The sequence below is a fragment of the Mugil cephalus genome, chromosome 1, assembly GCF_022458985.1.
Source record: "Mugil cephalus isolate CIBA_MC_2020 chromosome 1, CIBA_Mcephalus_1.1, whole genome shotgun sequence".
NCBI classification, from domain to species: domain Eukaryota; kingdom Metazoa; phylum Chordata; class Actinopteri; order Mugiliformes; family Mugilidae; genus Mugil; species Mugil cephalus.
The window spans coordinates 50,469,186-50,485,755 of record NC_061770.1 but is presented as its reverse complement, the minus strand read 5'-3'; the positions used below and the strand labels follow the sequence as shown (position 1 = coordinate 50,485,755).

General features: G+C 41.5%; 2 protein-coding genes across 5 annotated transcripts in view; both read left to right on the top strand.

Annotated features, from left to right (window-relative positions):
* The window catches only part of htr2cl1 (5-hydroxytryptamine (serotonin) receptor 2C, G protein-coupled-like 1), a 147,889-nt gene extending 136,692 nt beyond the window's left edge, over positions 1-11,197 (top strand). Inside the window, exons 7-10 of one of the 2 annotated variants that reach the window (XM_047571894.1) lie at positions 1,240-1,403; positions 1,516-1,669; positions 4,061-4,296; positions 5,873-11,197. In XM_047571894.1, coding sequence (XP_047427850.1) covers positions 1,240-1,403; positions 1,516-1,669; positions 4,061-4,296; positions 5,873-6,445 — 1,127 coding nt within the window. In that variant the 3' untranslated portion in view covers positions 6,446-11,197. Of the gene's footprint in view, positions 1-1,239; positions 1,404-1,515; positions 1,670-4,057; positions 4,297-5,872 lie in introns of both variants that reach the window. The other variant, XM_047571886.1, reaches the window with a different exon arrangement.
* A 4,714-nt stretch (positions 11,198-15,911) lies between these two features.
* Positions 15,912-16,570, top strand: part of zgc:109889 (uncharacterized protein LOC553542 homolog) — a 36,165-nt gene continuing 35,506 nt past the window's right edge. Inside the window, exon 1 of one of the 3 annotated variants that reach the window (XM_047605288.1) lies at positions 15,912-16,236. The gene's annotated coding sequence lies outside the window, so the exon portion shown is untranslated. The remainder of the gene's footprint in view (positions 16,237-16,570) is intronic. The other 2 variants (XM_047605277.1, XM_047605299.1) reach the window with 2 other exon arrangements.

Here is a 16,570-nt window from a genome sequence, read left to right as displayed (position 1 = left end):
CCTTTGCTGTCTTGTTCTGAAACATGATCCTTTGCCAAACCTAAAATCTATGTTTTCTAACACCAGTCAGGCATAACATTATGACCACCTTCTTAATACTGGTCTGGTCTAGGTGGTACATTTCTAAGTAACATCCACATCAATGCTGTTTTCTAGCAGAACATTGAATTGTCACAAGATGGTCAATGTTATTTATTTCTCCTGTCTGTCGGTTTTTATGCTGTGACTGATTGGTGTGTGGTAGTTTTAATGACTAAACTAAACCTAACAGTAAGTGGAAATGAAACTTAACTGCTTAAATCAAATGAAAGTGAGTGAAAAAACTATTCTACCATGGAGGACACAAAGATCGGTCTCCAGAGAGAGCATAATGTGGTTTATGCCTCTGTAACCCTAACCTCTAGCGACCTTCTAAGGACAATTTCAGAAACACCTCTTTGAGTGCTCGGTGGCTGTGTACTTCCTTGGGTAGATTAACAGTGGGATCAGTTGCAAACCTCATGTGTCTTGACAAAGGTGCCAGGTTCCACTGGCTTTGACAATACAGCAGTACTGGATGTAATGGGAATGGGAATACACTGGCATAACTTGGTTTGGAGGTTCTTGCTTTGGGTGTGAGAGGTCCTGGGTTGTAGCCCATCTTTGGTAGGAATAGGCTATGCACGCATCACTTCCGCCTTGGCATAAGGATGGTCGGAAATTTCCGGTCCATACCCCTCCACTTCCAGTCCGATTGAGAAAACTGAAGGAAACATTAGCAATTTTATTTTTAAAATGACATAAAGTTTTTTTTTTTCCTTCAATGAACACAACAAATCATTTGCAAATAGCGAACAAGAACAGATTAGTTTTTCTGATTAACGAACAACAACAAGGACAGTTTTGATTAGGTTTTCCGAGTAGCGATCATACAGTCTATGGCAGCGATCTGTGGTAACCGATGTTTACAACCATCCTGACATTTCACCGGAAATACATCATCATCTCCTATACACAGAGCCTATAGTAGTTAGAAAAGGAACATAGGTTCATTGCTTCTGGCTGGCAGTGTGGGTCTGTCATATCTCAAGTCACATCCGACACTAAAAAGGAGGAGTGACATTGCATCTGGTCTTAAAGGAAAATTCATACGTATGTTGTGTAGCTGTGGTTGTGATCAGACAGGTATCATGAAAATCTGCAGACTGTTCCAAAAGGAGTCTAAAATTACGACGTGTCTTTCTCTGTCTTTCTCCATAGGCGTTTCAATGCCTATTCCAGTGATTGGTCTCCACAATGAGCAAAAGGTTTTCGTCAATGACACCTGTGTCCTCAATGAGGAGCGCTTCATGCTGATTGGCTCCTTTGTGGCCTTTTTCATCCCGCTGGTCATCATGGTGGTGACTTACTGCCTCACCATTCAGGTAGGACATTTATAGATGTGTTTATGTCAGCTCGTATGCCAGCTGCCTCAACATTTCTCTGTTTTCTGTTACGATATTCTTACTTGACTTCATTCCAACCTCTGTTCTCCAGGTTCTTCAGAGGCAGGCCACAGTCTTCCTGTGCGAAGCAAAGACTTCCTCCCAGCAGCCTTTGCGCACACCAGCAATGAGAAATACATTGCAGCCACCGTCAAGCACCTTCCACCTCCCTCAGATCAATACACTCGCTCCTCCAGACTCACAAGGTAAACACCGATCAGGACTTTAGCTGCTGCTTTACATTAAAAGAAAAATTGCCCATTTGTAAGTGTTCAGCCAAGTAATTTAGAGTAAATATGTGAAGAATCCCTAGCAATATGCCACGCATTTAATACTGTTTAATTTGAGTGAAAATAGCCTTTTCAATTCTTTAATTGGAATTTTTAATCACTGCAAGTATTGAACTCCACTCAAATTAAACCATAAAGGAGCACAAAACAGATTGATTTTTTTGGCTTTGTGTTTTTCCACTCTTGAGCTGAATACACAGTCTGCATTTCTCTTGAAATAATACAGGAGGGTTCTCCAGCTACTCAGTCCCATCAGTATGCTCTGTGCACATGCTTTTATTTTTCCATGTATTTTCCTTCAGTTCCAGGTCCTACAGCACTCGTGTTCTCGGTTTGAAAAACACAGAATATAAATTTGTAAATGGAATAATGCCAATGGACGGATTAAAGTTACATTCGTTTTACCTTAGGCACAAACTGACCACTTTCTAAATCACTACGCTGAAAGTGAAACGGATGCACAAAAGATGGTTTGATGAAACTGGTGTAAGCTACAACTGTTAACATGTTTGGCTTCCAAGGCCAAGAAGCACAACTTCATCTGATTATTACAGAATATCTAAACAAGCAGTATTTTCTCAACAAGTGCACACCAAAGTAAGTACTGCACCCAGCAACCCCTAACCCAGTGATTCCCAATGTGTGGACGGCCCACCAAGGTACTGCAGGTGGGCCGCGAGAGGTCATTTTCTATTTTGTAATTAATGAACCCTGCCGACTGGCAAAAAAGACACAGCGCTGATTAGCATTTGGGTGGTGTTGTTACAGAGCGAGCCAGAATGTACACAAGCACCCAAGTATAAATGCCTTGTGTTGTACTATAATTGAACCTTTAGGGGTTAGGGTTATGCATTGACAAATGCTTGCTGTTCAAATGGTAACATTAGCCATAATAGTGGAAACAGAATTGCTAGAAAATGGTGTCTAGTAGATACATTTCTAGTTTAGCAAGCTCAATATTGCTTGCCATTGTCTGTATTGTGAATTAAATATGCACTATGTGTACCAAGTGCTAGTAACAACAGCTAAGTGGGTAAAGACTTTGCAAAAGGCTCTGCAACACTCAATTGTCTATAAAAGAAGCAAACTATGTGTCAAATATTTCACTAACATCTTTCCGTGGTGCTAGGCAGACAGCAGTTATCTGATCAGATCGTTTTGGGCAGCACATAGACGACTAGTCCCTTACTCCAAGCCAAGCCTTACTTTAGCCAGGAGAGATGTAATTTTATGATGTGGTCTGTGGTGGTCTGTGCCACCCATTTTCCACCTTATCCTCTATCCATTCTGGACGGTGAAAAGTGTAAATGAGATATCTGCCTATTGTTCAGCCTTTTCATCTCTCCACCTCCCTACAAAATATCAGCAGCCCTGTTAACAAGACGTCTGGCATGCTTTCACTGGTTGCTGTACAGGCAGCAGTTTTCTTGGCAGCTAAGTTGGAAGGGTAACACACATACTGTAAATGCACGTAATTGCCTTCGTAGAAAGTTTGTCTGCAGTCTATGGAAGGCAAATTGTAGCAGACAAACAGACCAGGGGTTTTCAACCTTTTTCAGGCAATGGACCCACAAAGTAATGACCCCCTATCTACTATATGTGTTCTATATTAAGTTCGGCCTAGTGCTATTTATACATATGCAATATACGTTATTATCATCATCATCATCATCATCATCATCATCATTTTGCATTCAATATTAAGCTATTCAAATAATACAGGTTCAAATTTCAAACATGTGCAACAGTAGGGTGGCCGTGCAGCTGCCATAAACATACATACCTTTACATTTAAACTTAATGCAGTAGGTACAGTGAATCACCAAAACATTGTAGCCTCAGTTGACTGATGGGAGCGAGCTGCACTGTTAGCTTCTCTTCTGCAGCGTGCGTCTGGATTTCACTTGGGGACTGAACAGGCTCTCGGACAATTGCGTGGATCCTGATGGCAAGAAATATGTGCCTCATGATTGGATCAGCAGCAGTAGGGGCAGGTCCTACTGAGTACAGGAGGCTTAGATTGACCATTGGTGCTCTGTGTGAAATGCACTGTTGAGACAGCTCCTGTATTGCTGAATGAGTGAAGTGTTGACTTGAAGTGAAAGATAACCTTGATTTATCCTTTACTAAGATATGTTGGATTTATGTTAATGTAATTTTAAACAAATTTAAATTTTTGGAGATTTTTGTTTTAGACTACGCAATAATGTGCATCATTTAATAAAATCTTAATCCATCTTTGTTGTGTAGTAGTGTTTGTTCAATCACAAACTTTTTCTGATATATGTTTTTTGGCCCTCCCAGCAGAGGTACAGCCCCTTCCTGTTCAGAGCAGACGAAACACCCTGAGCTGCCTGAAAGGTGCTGAGCCCAGCATTCTGCTCAGCGCCTCCACATCGGAGAGCATAAGCATCATTCCCAGCTCGGAGGTGGCATCACAACTCAGCTCGCCGGCCGCTGGGCCGGGAAGGAACGACGCCTCAAGTTGCCACGGGCGACGGGGGATGATGCAGGCCATAAAAAATGAGAGGCGGGCCTCAAAGGTGAGAACACAGAGTGAAGAAAAATAAGTGTAATAGTACAAGAGTTAAAGGACAACACAACAGTGAAAACGTTTCCATCCACTAAAGTGATGTAAACGTGCACTTAGGGGCAGGGCGTGTCAGTACACCATTGCATCACAGTGGGGCGTGACTACAGATGCCACAGAGAACATGTACAGCAATGTTTAACAGTTACGGCGCATGTTGTCAGAGGTACATTTTAACTTATACCTTTAAGTTTGTGTCTTGACTTTAATTTTTTTTAAAAAAGGGCTTTTGTAGGGACAGCACAGTGGTGTAGTGGTAGCTGCTGGTTAGCTGCCGGTGTGTGTGTGAGTGTAAAGGGTTGTCTGCTTCTCTGTGTTAGCCCAGCAATATACTAAAGACCTGTCCAAGTTGTACCTCCCACCCAGTGACTTTTAGAAGAAACCTGTTTAATATCTTAAGTCTTACGTAAAATGGGAGACTGAGTAGACTCATGTTTTACTAAAAAATAAATGGCAGTCGCAAGTTAAAGCCACTTAAATAAGTAGTTGGACACCAAGAGCGTAACATAATTTAGCCTTACATGGTTGTTATGGCCTCAGGCTGAGCAAATTCAACTCCATTTCATTTAAATAGCGTAAACTGAAATTGTCTCACGACTTTACAGAACCCAGAGTCTGTAACTCCAAGCACTGAGACAACAGAGACACTGTTTTAACAGGAATAGACCTTGAGCAGCTCACAAGAGAGCGGCACTTTGATGTGAAGTTGGCCGGGTAGAGAGACAAAAAAAAAATGGGAAGGAGAGTGTTCTTGTTTAGACATTTTTACACAGATTTATGGTCATTTGTCCTTCACTCTCCTTTTTGGTCTGCTTTGGTCTTCACCACCTTCTGAGTGAAAGATCCTCAACTCCATAGTTCACAGATGCAGCGCTCTGCTGACCAGATAGTTGGTCACTTGGTCTGTTTGGTGGCTGTTTCTCAGCAGATGGTGGAACACCAGGGTTATTCTAAGCTTTATTGCTGAAAACAGCAGCTGGCCCCTGCTGGAAATGAGTTTGACCAGGGTGCAGAGTTGAAAGAAAACACAAAATTTGTGGACCATAACATCATAATAGGAAACTATAATGGTCCGTAAAGCAAAATGCAACTGCAGAGTGCTATTTGTGACCATGTGCACAGCACACGTTGTCATTAGAGTCTCTAAGAACAAGATTTGAGCTTGAAGTGTCTGCCGAAATTTGCTTTCATTTCTCTTTGAGGACGAAGAATGACATTTTCTTCCTACCAGATGTTTTCCTCACAGCCAGCTTCAAATGCCTCCTGTGAAATATTTAGAAGAGCCCTTGTTATCAAACCCAGCCAGACATTTTGAGCAATGCCAAAAAGCCAGAAGAGCTGCTGGAGTCCCAGAGTCCTCTGAAGGCGCTCAGTGGTCGTTTTAGTTAATACATATTTATTCTGGATGAAGACCAAAGCGCTTGTACCTGTATCAAAAAGAGAACATTCAAGAGGTTCAACCACTTGGAAAAATAAAAGTGTTTCTTAATTCTTTTCTCTCTGTTGTCCTGTCCTCTCCCTGCCTTCAGGTCCTGGGAATCGTCTTCTTCCTCTTCCTCATCATGTGGTGTCCCTTCTTCATCACCAACGTCACCTTTGTGTTGTGTGGTAGCTCCTGCAACGAGACGCTGCTTCACGACCTCCTCAACATCTTCGTCTGGGTGGGTTACATCTCCTCTGGGGTCAACCCTCTGGTCTACACCCTCTTCAATAAGACCTACAGGAGGGCGTTCTCTAGCTACATCAGGTGTCAGTATAAAGTCGGGCCCAAGGCAGCTGGACAGGGTTGCAAAACCCTCCTGGTCCCACCGCCGTGCCCGTCGCACACCGTGACGCCTCTTCTGACGGGCACTCACGGGAAAGCGGGGGTGGACCGCAACAGTAACTGTCGCAATGGTGGCAGGGGAGATAACGGGAGGCTGGCGGTGGACCCAGAGGACACGACAGATGACGGGACACAAATCGGAATAGTGTCGCAGAGCCTCTCCGAGTTCCACAACGTCGGCATGCTTTCCGAAACGGATCCGGAGACAGAGGTGGAGCCGGAGCTGTCACTCATCAGCTACAGCCCTGACCCCAGAGAACACACGAGCAGCGTCTGACTGCTTTTACGTCTTCTTTTTTCGACCTGCAGACGCTGGGCCGAGCTTGGAGGCCGCAGCCCTTTCACTGGTAGTGAGGACGCTTACTACGAAAGTCTTGTGTGCGGAGTCTTTTGTCCACGCGCACGTGTACTACTTAACGGAAGCAAACCCCGAAGAGTGAACCTCAAGGGAGACGAAGTAGGGTTTTCCACTCTTGTTTTGGAATGAAAACCAATGTTTCCACTGTGTTTGTTTTCTATTTAGCTCCAAAATGTTGGTTTTCATACCTTAAATGGAAAACGAAGGCCTTTTTCTACATTTCTAATGTGGTATGCTTCATGGGGTCCAAGGTATCGCCTAGGATCCGTACAGGGACAAAGCGAAAAGGTCAACGAAGAGCTAATTCTGTTCAACTGTCAGCCTGGTATGAAGTCAAGAGGCCCTTCACAGAGTCCCACTGATGCAGGTGACAGGACCGAGCACCGAGCACCAAGTCAGTTCGGTCGTCACGGAGTCAAAACGCAGTAGTTCAACCTCTGGATTCACGCAGACTCTCTCCACACCAAACTAAACCAAATATATTTTTGTGCCACTTGAGCTCGACGTCAAGAAATCTGTCCAAACCCTCATCTGCCATGTGTAATCAGACTCCTGGCAGATGCAGTGTTCCTCCGGAGCAAACTTTCTTGGAACTGCAGTCAAAGTTGGTCTGAGATGAAGGCATGTACAACGGCTGCTGGTCTCTGGTGGACTCACAGTGCCACCTGGTGGCCGCATGACACAGAAAGTCCATCCTCCCCATCATCTGGATTGAAGGAGGGGATAAAAATAAATATATAATAAAAAAAACTATCAGGCTGTCAGGCTCCTGCTTTGGTTGTAAAACTGCTTCTTTGGAAAGAAATCAGTTCACAACTACAAGTTTTTTTTTTTTTTCAATTATCAAGTAAATCTAAACATGAGATTCATTTGAATGTTTTAATGGAGTGCACAAGTGATGTCATCTTTAAGTATATTGGTTTGCTTCACATCAGTCATGATAACCTTCCTTTTCCTTCATGCAAGTAAAATTTAAAACATGTACATGATAAAAGCAGTGAGGACATATCAACCTGCGCGTATGGTCAAATAAATTTTTACATTCCCTTCTAATATTCCACTTGAATCATTCATTCATTTCAGTTTAATTGTAAAATTCTAATTGAGATCAGTCTGATAAGATGACTTAAAAATAACCAGCAGTTAATAAATGAGAATTTGTGTCCTCTTTAAAAAGTCCTTCGTCCACGTCTAATCAGATTATGTGTCAAGGTATTCAGATCATCTGTTTGATATTCCCTGCATCTCTGACGGAGACACCCTTGAAAAGAAAAGAACGTCAAGGACGGTTATTAGATCACTGTCTCCAAAAATCCCTCCGTCAGCTGAAACGTGCCTCAAGCACAGAGAGCCAGGCTAGACAAAAAGAAATAATCAGATAATCGGAGCATTACTGTTACAGTTTTATGGAGAGAAGATTGGCTCGTCTGTCTGCCTCACACCGCACCCTGAGCCAGCATACCCCTTTAGATTCCAAGTGTCTCGCAAGACGGACAGAAAGTCGATACGTTAAGAGGCAAACCTCTCACGATCGAGACCTCCCACCTTCAGAGCTCTGTCACTCTGGCTCTCCATCCCTCCTCAGACATTTTATCGACATCTGACAGGCACAGTAATTCCTCCACACCGCATCTCCATTGCCTGCCTCGTGAAGAGTTTACCTTTTCTTATGAACAGATTAGACAAGAGCGTCACCTTAAACGTGTTTGTTCAGAGTAATACGGCTAATTGGTTGAGTTGTCAAACTATATAAATATAAAGAAACTACTTTAATGAGATCACTTAACGGGGAACTCTGGTGGGTTTTACACTTTTGGCTGAGTCTACGAATGATTTCAGTGGCTCTGAAGGAACTTTCTAAATTGAAAACCTGAAAGCCAATGAAGGCCAATAGGAGGGAGTTGTTTTGTGTGAAATGTAATGTTTTCTTTTTCTTTGATCCATTTTTCACTACTCTGCTGCTTCCGTTTGTGTCAGACTAATCAAACAGTCTCTTTTAAGCCTTTAAAAAAAAAAATCATACCAAGAAACGAACAATCATTCAAATCAGAACTTCAGAAGCACAGACTTGTGGGTTACAACCATAGACAGATATAAAGATGGACGACAGAGCAGCCCCTCAAAGGCGAAGCCAAAGCAAGTAGAGCTCCCCCTGGTGGTTGGCTGCAGTACAGGTCATAAGCTCCATCCACTCCATGTTAGTGGATGGGACTAAAACACTAAAATACACATCAAATATTTTTTTTCAAGGATGGTTCCTGTCATTTTAGGCAGTTACTGCTGATGCATACTTATACATTTCTTTTTAGTTAGTTATTTGACGCCATAAGTAGGAGACTATGAGAGTAGGAAAATAAAATGAAATAAATGAAATAATAAGTACAGCTTATATTCCTGCATTTCTTTGTAACTTGTGGAGGTAGATCAGAGCACATATCCCTGGGTAAATAGCATCAGTTTGGTCAGTGTAAGGAAGTGGGGACGTTTTGGCCATATTTATATACAGTCTATGGTTTAGACCTTTTTAATACCTACAGTGCCCCTTTTCAAGGTCAAAGAAAACAAACGTCATAGTCTGCAGTGGAACAACCGAACCTGGAGCCTGAGGCCTGCGGCCACCTCTACATACAATCAGAATGAAATGTGACAGCTCTCTTCCTCCTGATTCCGTGCTTCTCTCTATAATTTATCCACCGTTTGTATGCTACAGACTCACACAGTGGCCACTTGCACCACTTACATGGTCTTACATGAGCTAACGTTGGCAAGCTTGAAGAGTTTGAAGAGTCTTTCAAAAGGTCCTCTCTGCCTCACTTAGATTCTCTTTAATACTCGGAAGAAAGAACAAAACAGCAAACAGCATGCAAATCCTGTGGGCATTTCACCTTTATCATCAGCCAATACCAGGGCACAACAGAAACAGAGGAGAAGAGAGGACTCTCTGAATCTCCAGTGTTTAATTGGTCCAGATGTGGTCGAGCAAAGAGCTAGGCCAGGCCAGCCAACTCAGTATGTCACATTGTAATAACTGTATGTTCCCTGTGTACCAGTGTGTGTGTGTGTGTGTGTGTGTGTGTGTGTGTGTGTACTCGGCTCGGCTCAAATTACTACCTGAGATTGATTCAGTAACTTTTCTGGGTTATTATCGATTGGGCAGTGGATTGAACATGAATGTCCCCTTGTTCCTGTCCTGTTCCTTCCTCACGGTCCAGATGGATGAAAGCAATCACTTTGAAAAGGTGTCTGGAAAGATTTTGACTTACAATTGGATCCAAGTCTGGTGTGTGTAGACATAGCTGGAGCCGTTTGTTGACAGAGGTCATTCTGAATGCATGTGAGAGTTGATCATTTGGGCTTTTTACTTCTTCAGAATAACATTTCACTTAAAGGAAAATGGTCCCAGAATGCATTAGCACAAATTTGAACATCAGAAAGTAAAGTTTAGTTTTGCGATGAACATTTGGCATCATGATAAATGTTCTATCTTGCTTAGAGTTGCAATATAAGTTAAATAACTCACACTGTGTCCTCTTGTCCTCAAAAACAAGGGAGAGTTAGCTTAGCTTAGCATAAACACACTGAAGCAGAGAAAAACGAACTAGCATGGTTCTGTACAGAGTAAAGCCTACAAACACATGAGCACATTATTGATCACTTGATAAACCACCAACTTTTTTAATGAATTAAGCAATCTAGAGAGTCAAGCTAACTGTTAGCCTCTGCTTCCTGTGTGTATGCTAAGCTAAGCGAAGCTAACCTCCTGCTCGGTTAGGTGAGTGCATTTTCTAAATCATCATCATGGCTGCCTCCAAAGCTAACAGAATTAGAAGCAAATTGCAACACTGATCAGCAGGAATTTTCATATTAGTTCCTAACAGCTGTGCAAATGCGGATCTGCTCATTTCTGGGAGTAGAAAAACAGCCAGCTGATCAAACCAGCGTTTGAAATGCTAAACAAAGGCAGATTCCTTGTTTTCAGCGTTGTAAACATGAATCCATCTTAGTCAACCTTCTTCAACGCAAAAAGTTTTCCTTCTTCTGTTACATATCTGTCAGATTCAATGCTTCATGACGGCAGAGCCTCTTTGGCAATAAGGTTTTATTGTGACATAAACAGTTAAGTTGGAATCTATAAACAGGCTGATTTCAGTCAGGTTGAAGAAATATTGTCCATCAAAGCAAATCCAAAGATGATTTTGTTTTAGTGCTTCCTCTCTCTTCTTTTCAAATCTAAAGTCCTGGTCCGTCAACAAGCTGACATTTTAATTCTGGCTTTCCTTTCCTTCCAAACGCTTTATATTGCATTTAACTTCCCAACTCTGTTATCTTCTGACTCTGTCAGTGAACGGCTCTGAGAATAGGCAGGTTGTCCTAGGGTCTGCATCGAATGTCCTCCCTCTGACCCGTATGTGACCGGGTCAGAGGGATCCTAGTGACCCAATGTCCCGCCGCCCATGGGTTACAGAAACCTTTTTCTGTGTTGATCCATCTGTTCTGTTTCGCAAGTTTTTTTAAAAAATTTTATTTTATACGATTTTACTTGTGAATGTTCGTCTATGACACATCTTCTTGAGTTTATACCGATGATCGACATCCACACAATGTATATTTTAGTTTTTATTTTCTGTGTGATGCTGCTATTTATTTATTAAAATATTATTCTGATGTGTGGACGCTCGTCGTATTTCCACTCTGGGAAACAGGTTTTTATTGACAATGTTAATGAATCTCTCCATCATATCAATATGCTACGTATTGCTACATGCTACATTTTTACACTGTTGTAAAATCCTCTGTTGAATGTAATTTGAGGCGTTTGATTGGTGCAGTATAGTCACACCTCTGTGATCAGCTGCACTGGGGACTTTTATCCAAAGTGCTTCATGATGAGTGGAGGTGATCCTGGACATAATTAAAGTTTTGGCTCTGCCCAGTGAGTCGTGTAAGAACCCTTCTGATGTGATTACTGCTCCTATAGCTCACTATTTATTTTTGTTTTAAGGATATATATTTATTCTGACAGTATGAAAAATCCCTGCAGCGTGAGTGCAAAGATGTCAGTTTAATTCAATTTTATTTATACAGCTTCAGTGCAGTACAGATTGTCTCAAGAGGCTTTAAAGAACTTGGCCTGAGACCTCAAGTCCAACCATAAAGGCAACTGTGGCTTTTAATGGAAAGAAATCTTGAGAAGAACCCAGCTCATATAGTGGGACTGACAGACATAACATTATGTCCACCTGCTTAATATTGTGTAGGTCTCCCTTTTGCCTCCACAGCAATTGTAATTCATCAGAGAATGAGTGGAGGGGCCTCTGTGGACCATCCCACAGATACTTGATCAGTTTGGGATGTAGTGAATTTGGAGGCCGGGAACACCTTGTTCTGTTCTTCTTGTTTTTTGAGTTGTAGTAAACCGTTATTGTGTGTGTGTCTGTGTCAGGCTGCATCCTGCTGGAGATGTCTGCTACCATCAAGGAGTGTCATTGCTATGGGGTGGGGGTGCCTGGTCTGGTCTATGTCTAAGTAACATCCACATGAAGTCCAAACGTTTCCCAGCAGAACACTAAATTGTCACGAGATGGTCAATGTCATTTACTTCTCCTGTCAGTGGTTTTCATGTTGTGGCCAATTGTTTTGTTGAATTATAAAATAAATAACTCATCTCTTGACCTCAAATAAATATGGGAGTTAGCATAGCATAAACACAAGAAACGGAGGGAAACAGCCACCATAGCTCTGTCCAAAGTAAAACTTATAATAAAGACATTGTTGATTATTTTATGTTTTTTTTTTTGTTTTTTTGTTTCTTTGTTTTGTTTTTGTTTGTTTTGTTTTTTTCTTTTTGTGAGGGAATGAGGGGATTGCAGAGCCAAGCTAACACTTTCCTTCTGTTTCCTGTGCCTATGCTAACCAAGCTACACAAAGCTAACGAGCTGCTGACATTTATCGAGCATTCACTGATCTGGTGCAGTAAGGTGTTCTTCCTCACAGCAAAAGTAACAATACAATGATTTAGCCTTTATCTTCCCTTTCAGTGTCATGAAGTGTGAACTGGTCACTTTTAGGTATGAGGATGAGAACGAACTTTTTGGGACTAAGAGTTAGGCCAAAAAGGTTTACATTTCCACCAATGGCCAGTAGCTCCTAAAGCAAGTTACTGCCTACAGACCTCTGTGTTTAGATGTTTTACTGGGCCGAAACAGACATTTTTACAGTCTGGTACTAAAAACAATGTTTTTGTCCCTGTAGCTAAGTTCTCACATGTTTAAATTATTTCAAGACAGGTTAACAGGTGAGTAGCCTCACAGGTTGCTAGCTGCCTGCCTCAGCGTCACTCATGCCCCACCTCTTTTCCCATTTTACCTTGTAGTTAAGTGGACTCAAACACTGCCAAGATGCTGACGTTTGGAGAGGCCAAGCTGAGCTTCAAACCTCGGAAAACCTATGAGCCACATCAAGGAGGGCCATCTTTATGTATTTTCACTTTACAAAAGTACAAAATATTTATATATATTCATATAATATATAATATTATATAAGGCAGCACAGTGGCTTGGTGGTTAGCACTGATCCCTCCCAGTGAGAAGGTCTGGATTTGAGTCCAGCTCTGGCTTTTCTGCGTGGGTTTCTGCTGGTTTCCTCCCTGGTTAATGGGAGGAAAGAGACCTGTCCAGGGTGTACCCCGCCTCTCACCTGATGACTACTGGGATAGGCTCCAGCAACACTGTGACCCTAGTGTGGAGAAGTGGTAGTAGAAGATGAAATAATGTTTATATATAATTATTTACAAAACAATTTGTACCAGTTCCAGCAGATTTGATTGGTTAAAGCACTGAACATGACTGCACAATTCCTAAGCGTGCAGCCTTGACTGGGCTGTTAATCAAATATCAGTGATCATGTCTCTAATAGAATGCACTTTATTTCATTTCAAAGTGGCCTCAAACTGTTTGATGATTGCGCTGAAATACTTCAAGGCCTCCCTCGCACTAATTTGGAGTTCAGAATGTGACTTAATCAACAATCCGCTCTTCCTCCCTCTCTGTCTCTTTCTCTGCTGTTCCTGCTGATGCTGATGTGGGTCGATGGAGGTCCTGAATCCATTAATGAAGCTTTAAAATGCAGAGCGATGTGTGATTAACATTTAAGCCACAGGGAGGCACCAGAGTAACTCAAAAGGTTTCATGAATACCCATAAAGACCCATTTTTGTCTTCTCTTCCAGGCTTTCTGTGCTAGTATACACAAGATATGCTGTTCTAGACATTCTGTGATATATATTATTCTGTTGACCACAAAAAGCAATTGCATCACTAGGAAAGAGACTGGTACCAAATATCTGAGATGCAGCAGATGTAAATAAAGGCGGTTATTTTAGAATGCTTAAATAAAAACGATGTGAGTGACCAGGAGTGTCCGGGATGCACATGGATGAGGTGAGACTGGTGCTTTATGGCCCCGTTATTTCCCCTGATAGCACTACAATATGAATATCACAAGTATAAATCATGCAATATAGGCATATCTTCCAGGTGTCTGTATAGTGTATACAGACTAACATGTTGCCTCCTTGAGATCAGCACCAAGGACAGCGACTGAAAGTTGGACAAGAGCGCCGCTAAGTGGCGAATCTGGTAAACAGCAGCACTGAGGTCAAGAAAACCCCATGAAAACAGATTGTGTCATTATCCCGGGGTTTTACAAGCTGTTGACATCTAGTAAACAGACCTAAAACTATTCTATTTATAATGTGGACTGTACTATTTATATACTAACTACAGTTCATATTATTTATATATTTGATGAACCCTATAATTCCTTCAAATAACATGTTATTCTCATTTTTTGTCTTTCTTTTCCACTGTGATCACCACTCCGCGATAGATAGATAGATAGATAGATAGATAGATAGATAGATAGATAGATAGATAGATAGATAGATAGATAGATAGATAGATAGATTATCTTACCTATTATTTATTATTATTTAAGCTTCTAGCGACTTTACACAAAAAGTCAAAAAATAAATTTCATAAGAGTGACAAACAAAGCTCGCATTGTGAAAATGAGCTTATATTCTGAAATATTTTATATTTACATTTACTGCATAAATGTGTGTGTGTGTGTGTGTGTGTGTGTGTGTGTGTGTGTGTGTGTGTGTGTGTGTGTGTGTGTGTACTTTATAATTACAGTCTCGCTTTCAGATCTTTAATCAAAGCGAAATAAGCGTCCAATCCTCCTGTGTTTAAACGGTGGTGTCAGAATCCTCCACAGGCCTGCAGCGGCTCTGCCTTGCTCCACAGGGTGGGTGGTGGTCTCGGCTGTCGCCGGCAAAAATCGGAACACTTCGTTCACGCATGCGCCTTCCAGGCTGCTGCGTCTTCTCGAGCTCGTTTGAGCCGGCAGCTGCGTCAAGCCAGCGAAAGGTAGGCTACCACCACGAATAGTAGCAGTTAAGACAATGAAGCTTTCACTGTAAAGACACGAAAACTAAATGTGACTTAATTCCGCGTAATGTTTTAATGTCATAAAATGATTGTCATTAATTTGCTGAAAGATGCTTCATAATAACAGAATCGCGTGTGCCAGTCAAAACAGTTTGGAACAAATCAGTTAACATTATGGCATCAAAAAATAAGAGGATAACTTACAATGAAATTAATTAATTCAATTTAAGTAAATTTTGGTCCATATTTGCAATTTTTGGAGAGTTAAACCACTACAATTAAGCGAAAATTACATATGTACGGTATACAAACTAAATATAGCTCGACATCAGTGCTAGCATCGTAACAGTGGAGCTATCAGCAACCGAGCTCTTTAAAAAAGTGGATAAATATTGCTCATTTATTTTTTTCAGACAAAAGCAATATGCTTTTATATTACTAGAGCTGTTAAATAAACAGCAATTTTATATTTTGGTGCTCACAAAGTGGTTCGCAATGTGTAGATGTGCATGTAAAGAAGTGCATGCAACATATGCAAAAGTAAACAATTAAAAAGGATATATAAAACATACAGAATTGTGTAGGAGGTATACACACTATATATACAAAATATAAAATAAAAATAAAATAAATAAATGTGCAAACGTATATATAAAATATACTAAATATATATATACAATTTACTAAAACATACTATACTTAAAAATGCAATAACATAGATGATGGTAATGTATAGTTAGAGAGTGTAGAGAATACAGTGGGCAATAAAAGATATGTAAATAATTTTCCTTTCCATTTAAACTTATAGTTATTTTATGACAGCAAAACAGCACAAGGACATAATTCTGCAAGAGCAGTATTGTAGTAAGGGCTGGCGCTTAAATCGGACTTTTATTTTCGAAATTGAAACCGGAAATAGACTTAATTTACGACACTCCGTAAGCTTGACGTCCGTCAGGTCGACGGACGCTGCCTTGGAAACGACATAAATCCAGTCCACGCACGCAGCTGGGTCGCGAGCAGGGACCCCATAATTCCTCACTTCAAAGGCTTCCGCTCCTCTTCTTCCTCTTCCTCCTCCTCCTCCTCCTCCTCCTCCTCCACCTCCTCCTCCATCATCCCTCCATCTACCCATCCATCCATCCAGCACGAGCTGCGAACATGGATTGAAATGAAATAGGGAAGGAGCGGAGAGAAGAGTTTAAATAAACGAGAGAAGAAGAAGAGGCGAGGAGGAGGTGTCTGCAGAGACCGCAGCCAGGTAAATCTGACCGGATTTTTAAAATCGGCTTTGCGTGTGACAGCTATGGCGTGGACGCGTGCCTCCCGTGGGAGCGCGTAGCCTACTGGGAAAAAGAGGGGCGCATTTGTTGTTGTTATTATCGCATAGTACACACGTAGAAAACACAATGCGATGATGTTTGTTCATGTAGAGTCCGTTTATGTGCAGGCTTTGCTGCCGTTTCCACATCATCTTCTGTCGCTGCGATCGTCGTTTCCAACGCGCCGGTCAGATGCCCTCCTCTGTTTTTTATTTGGTATTTTATTATAATTTTTTTTTCGCGTGCAACCACAATGTCAGCGGTTGGCAGAAT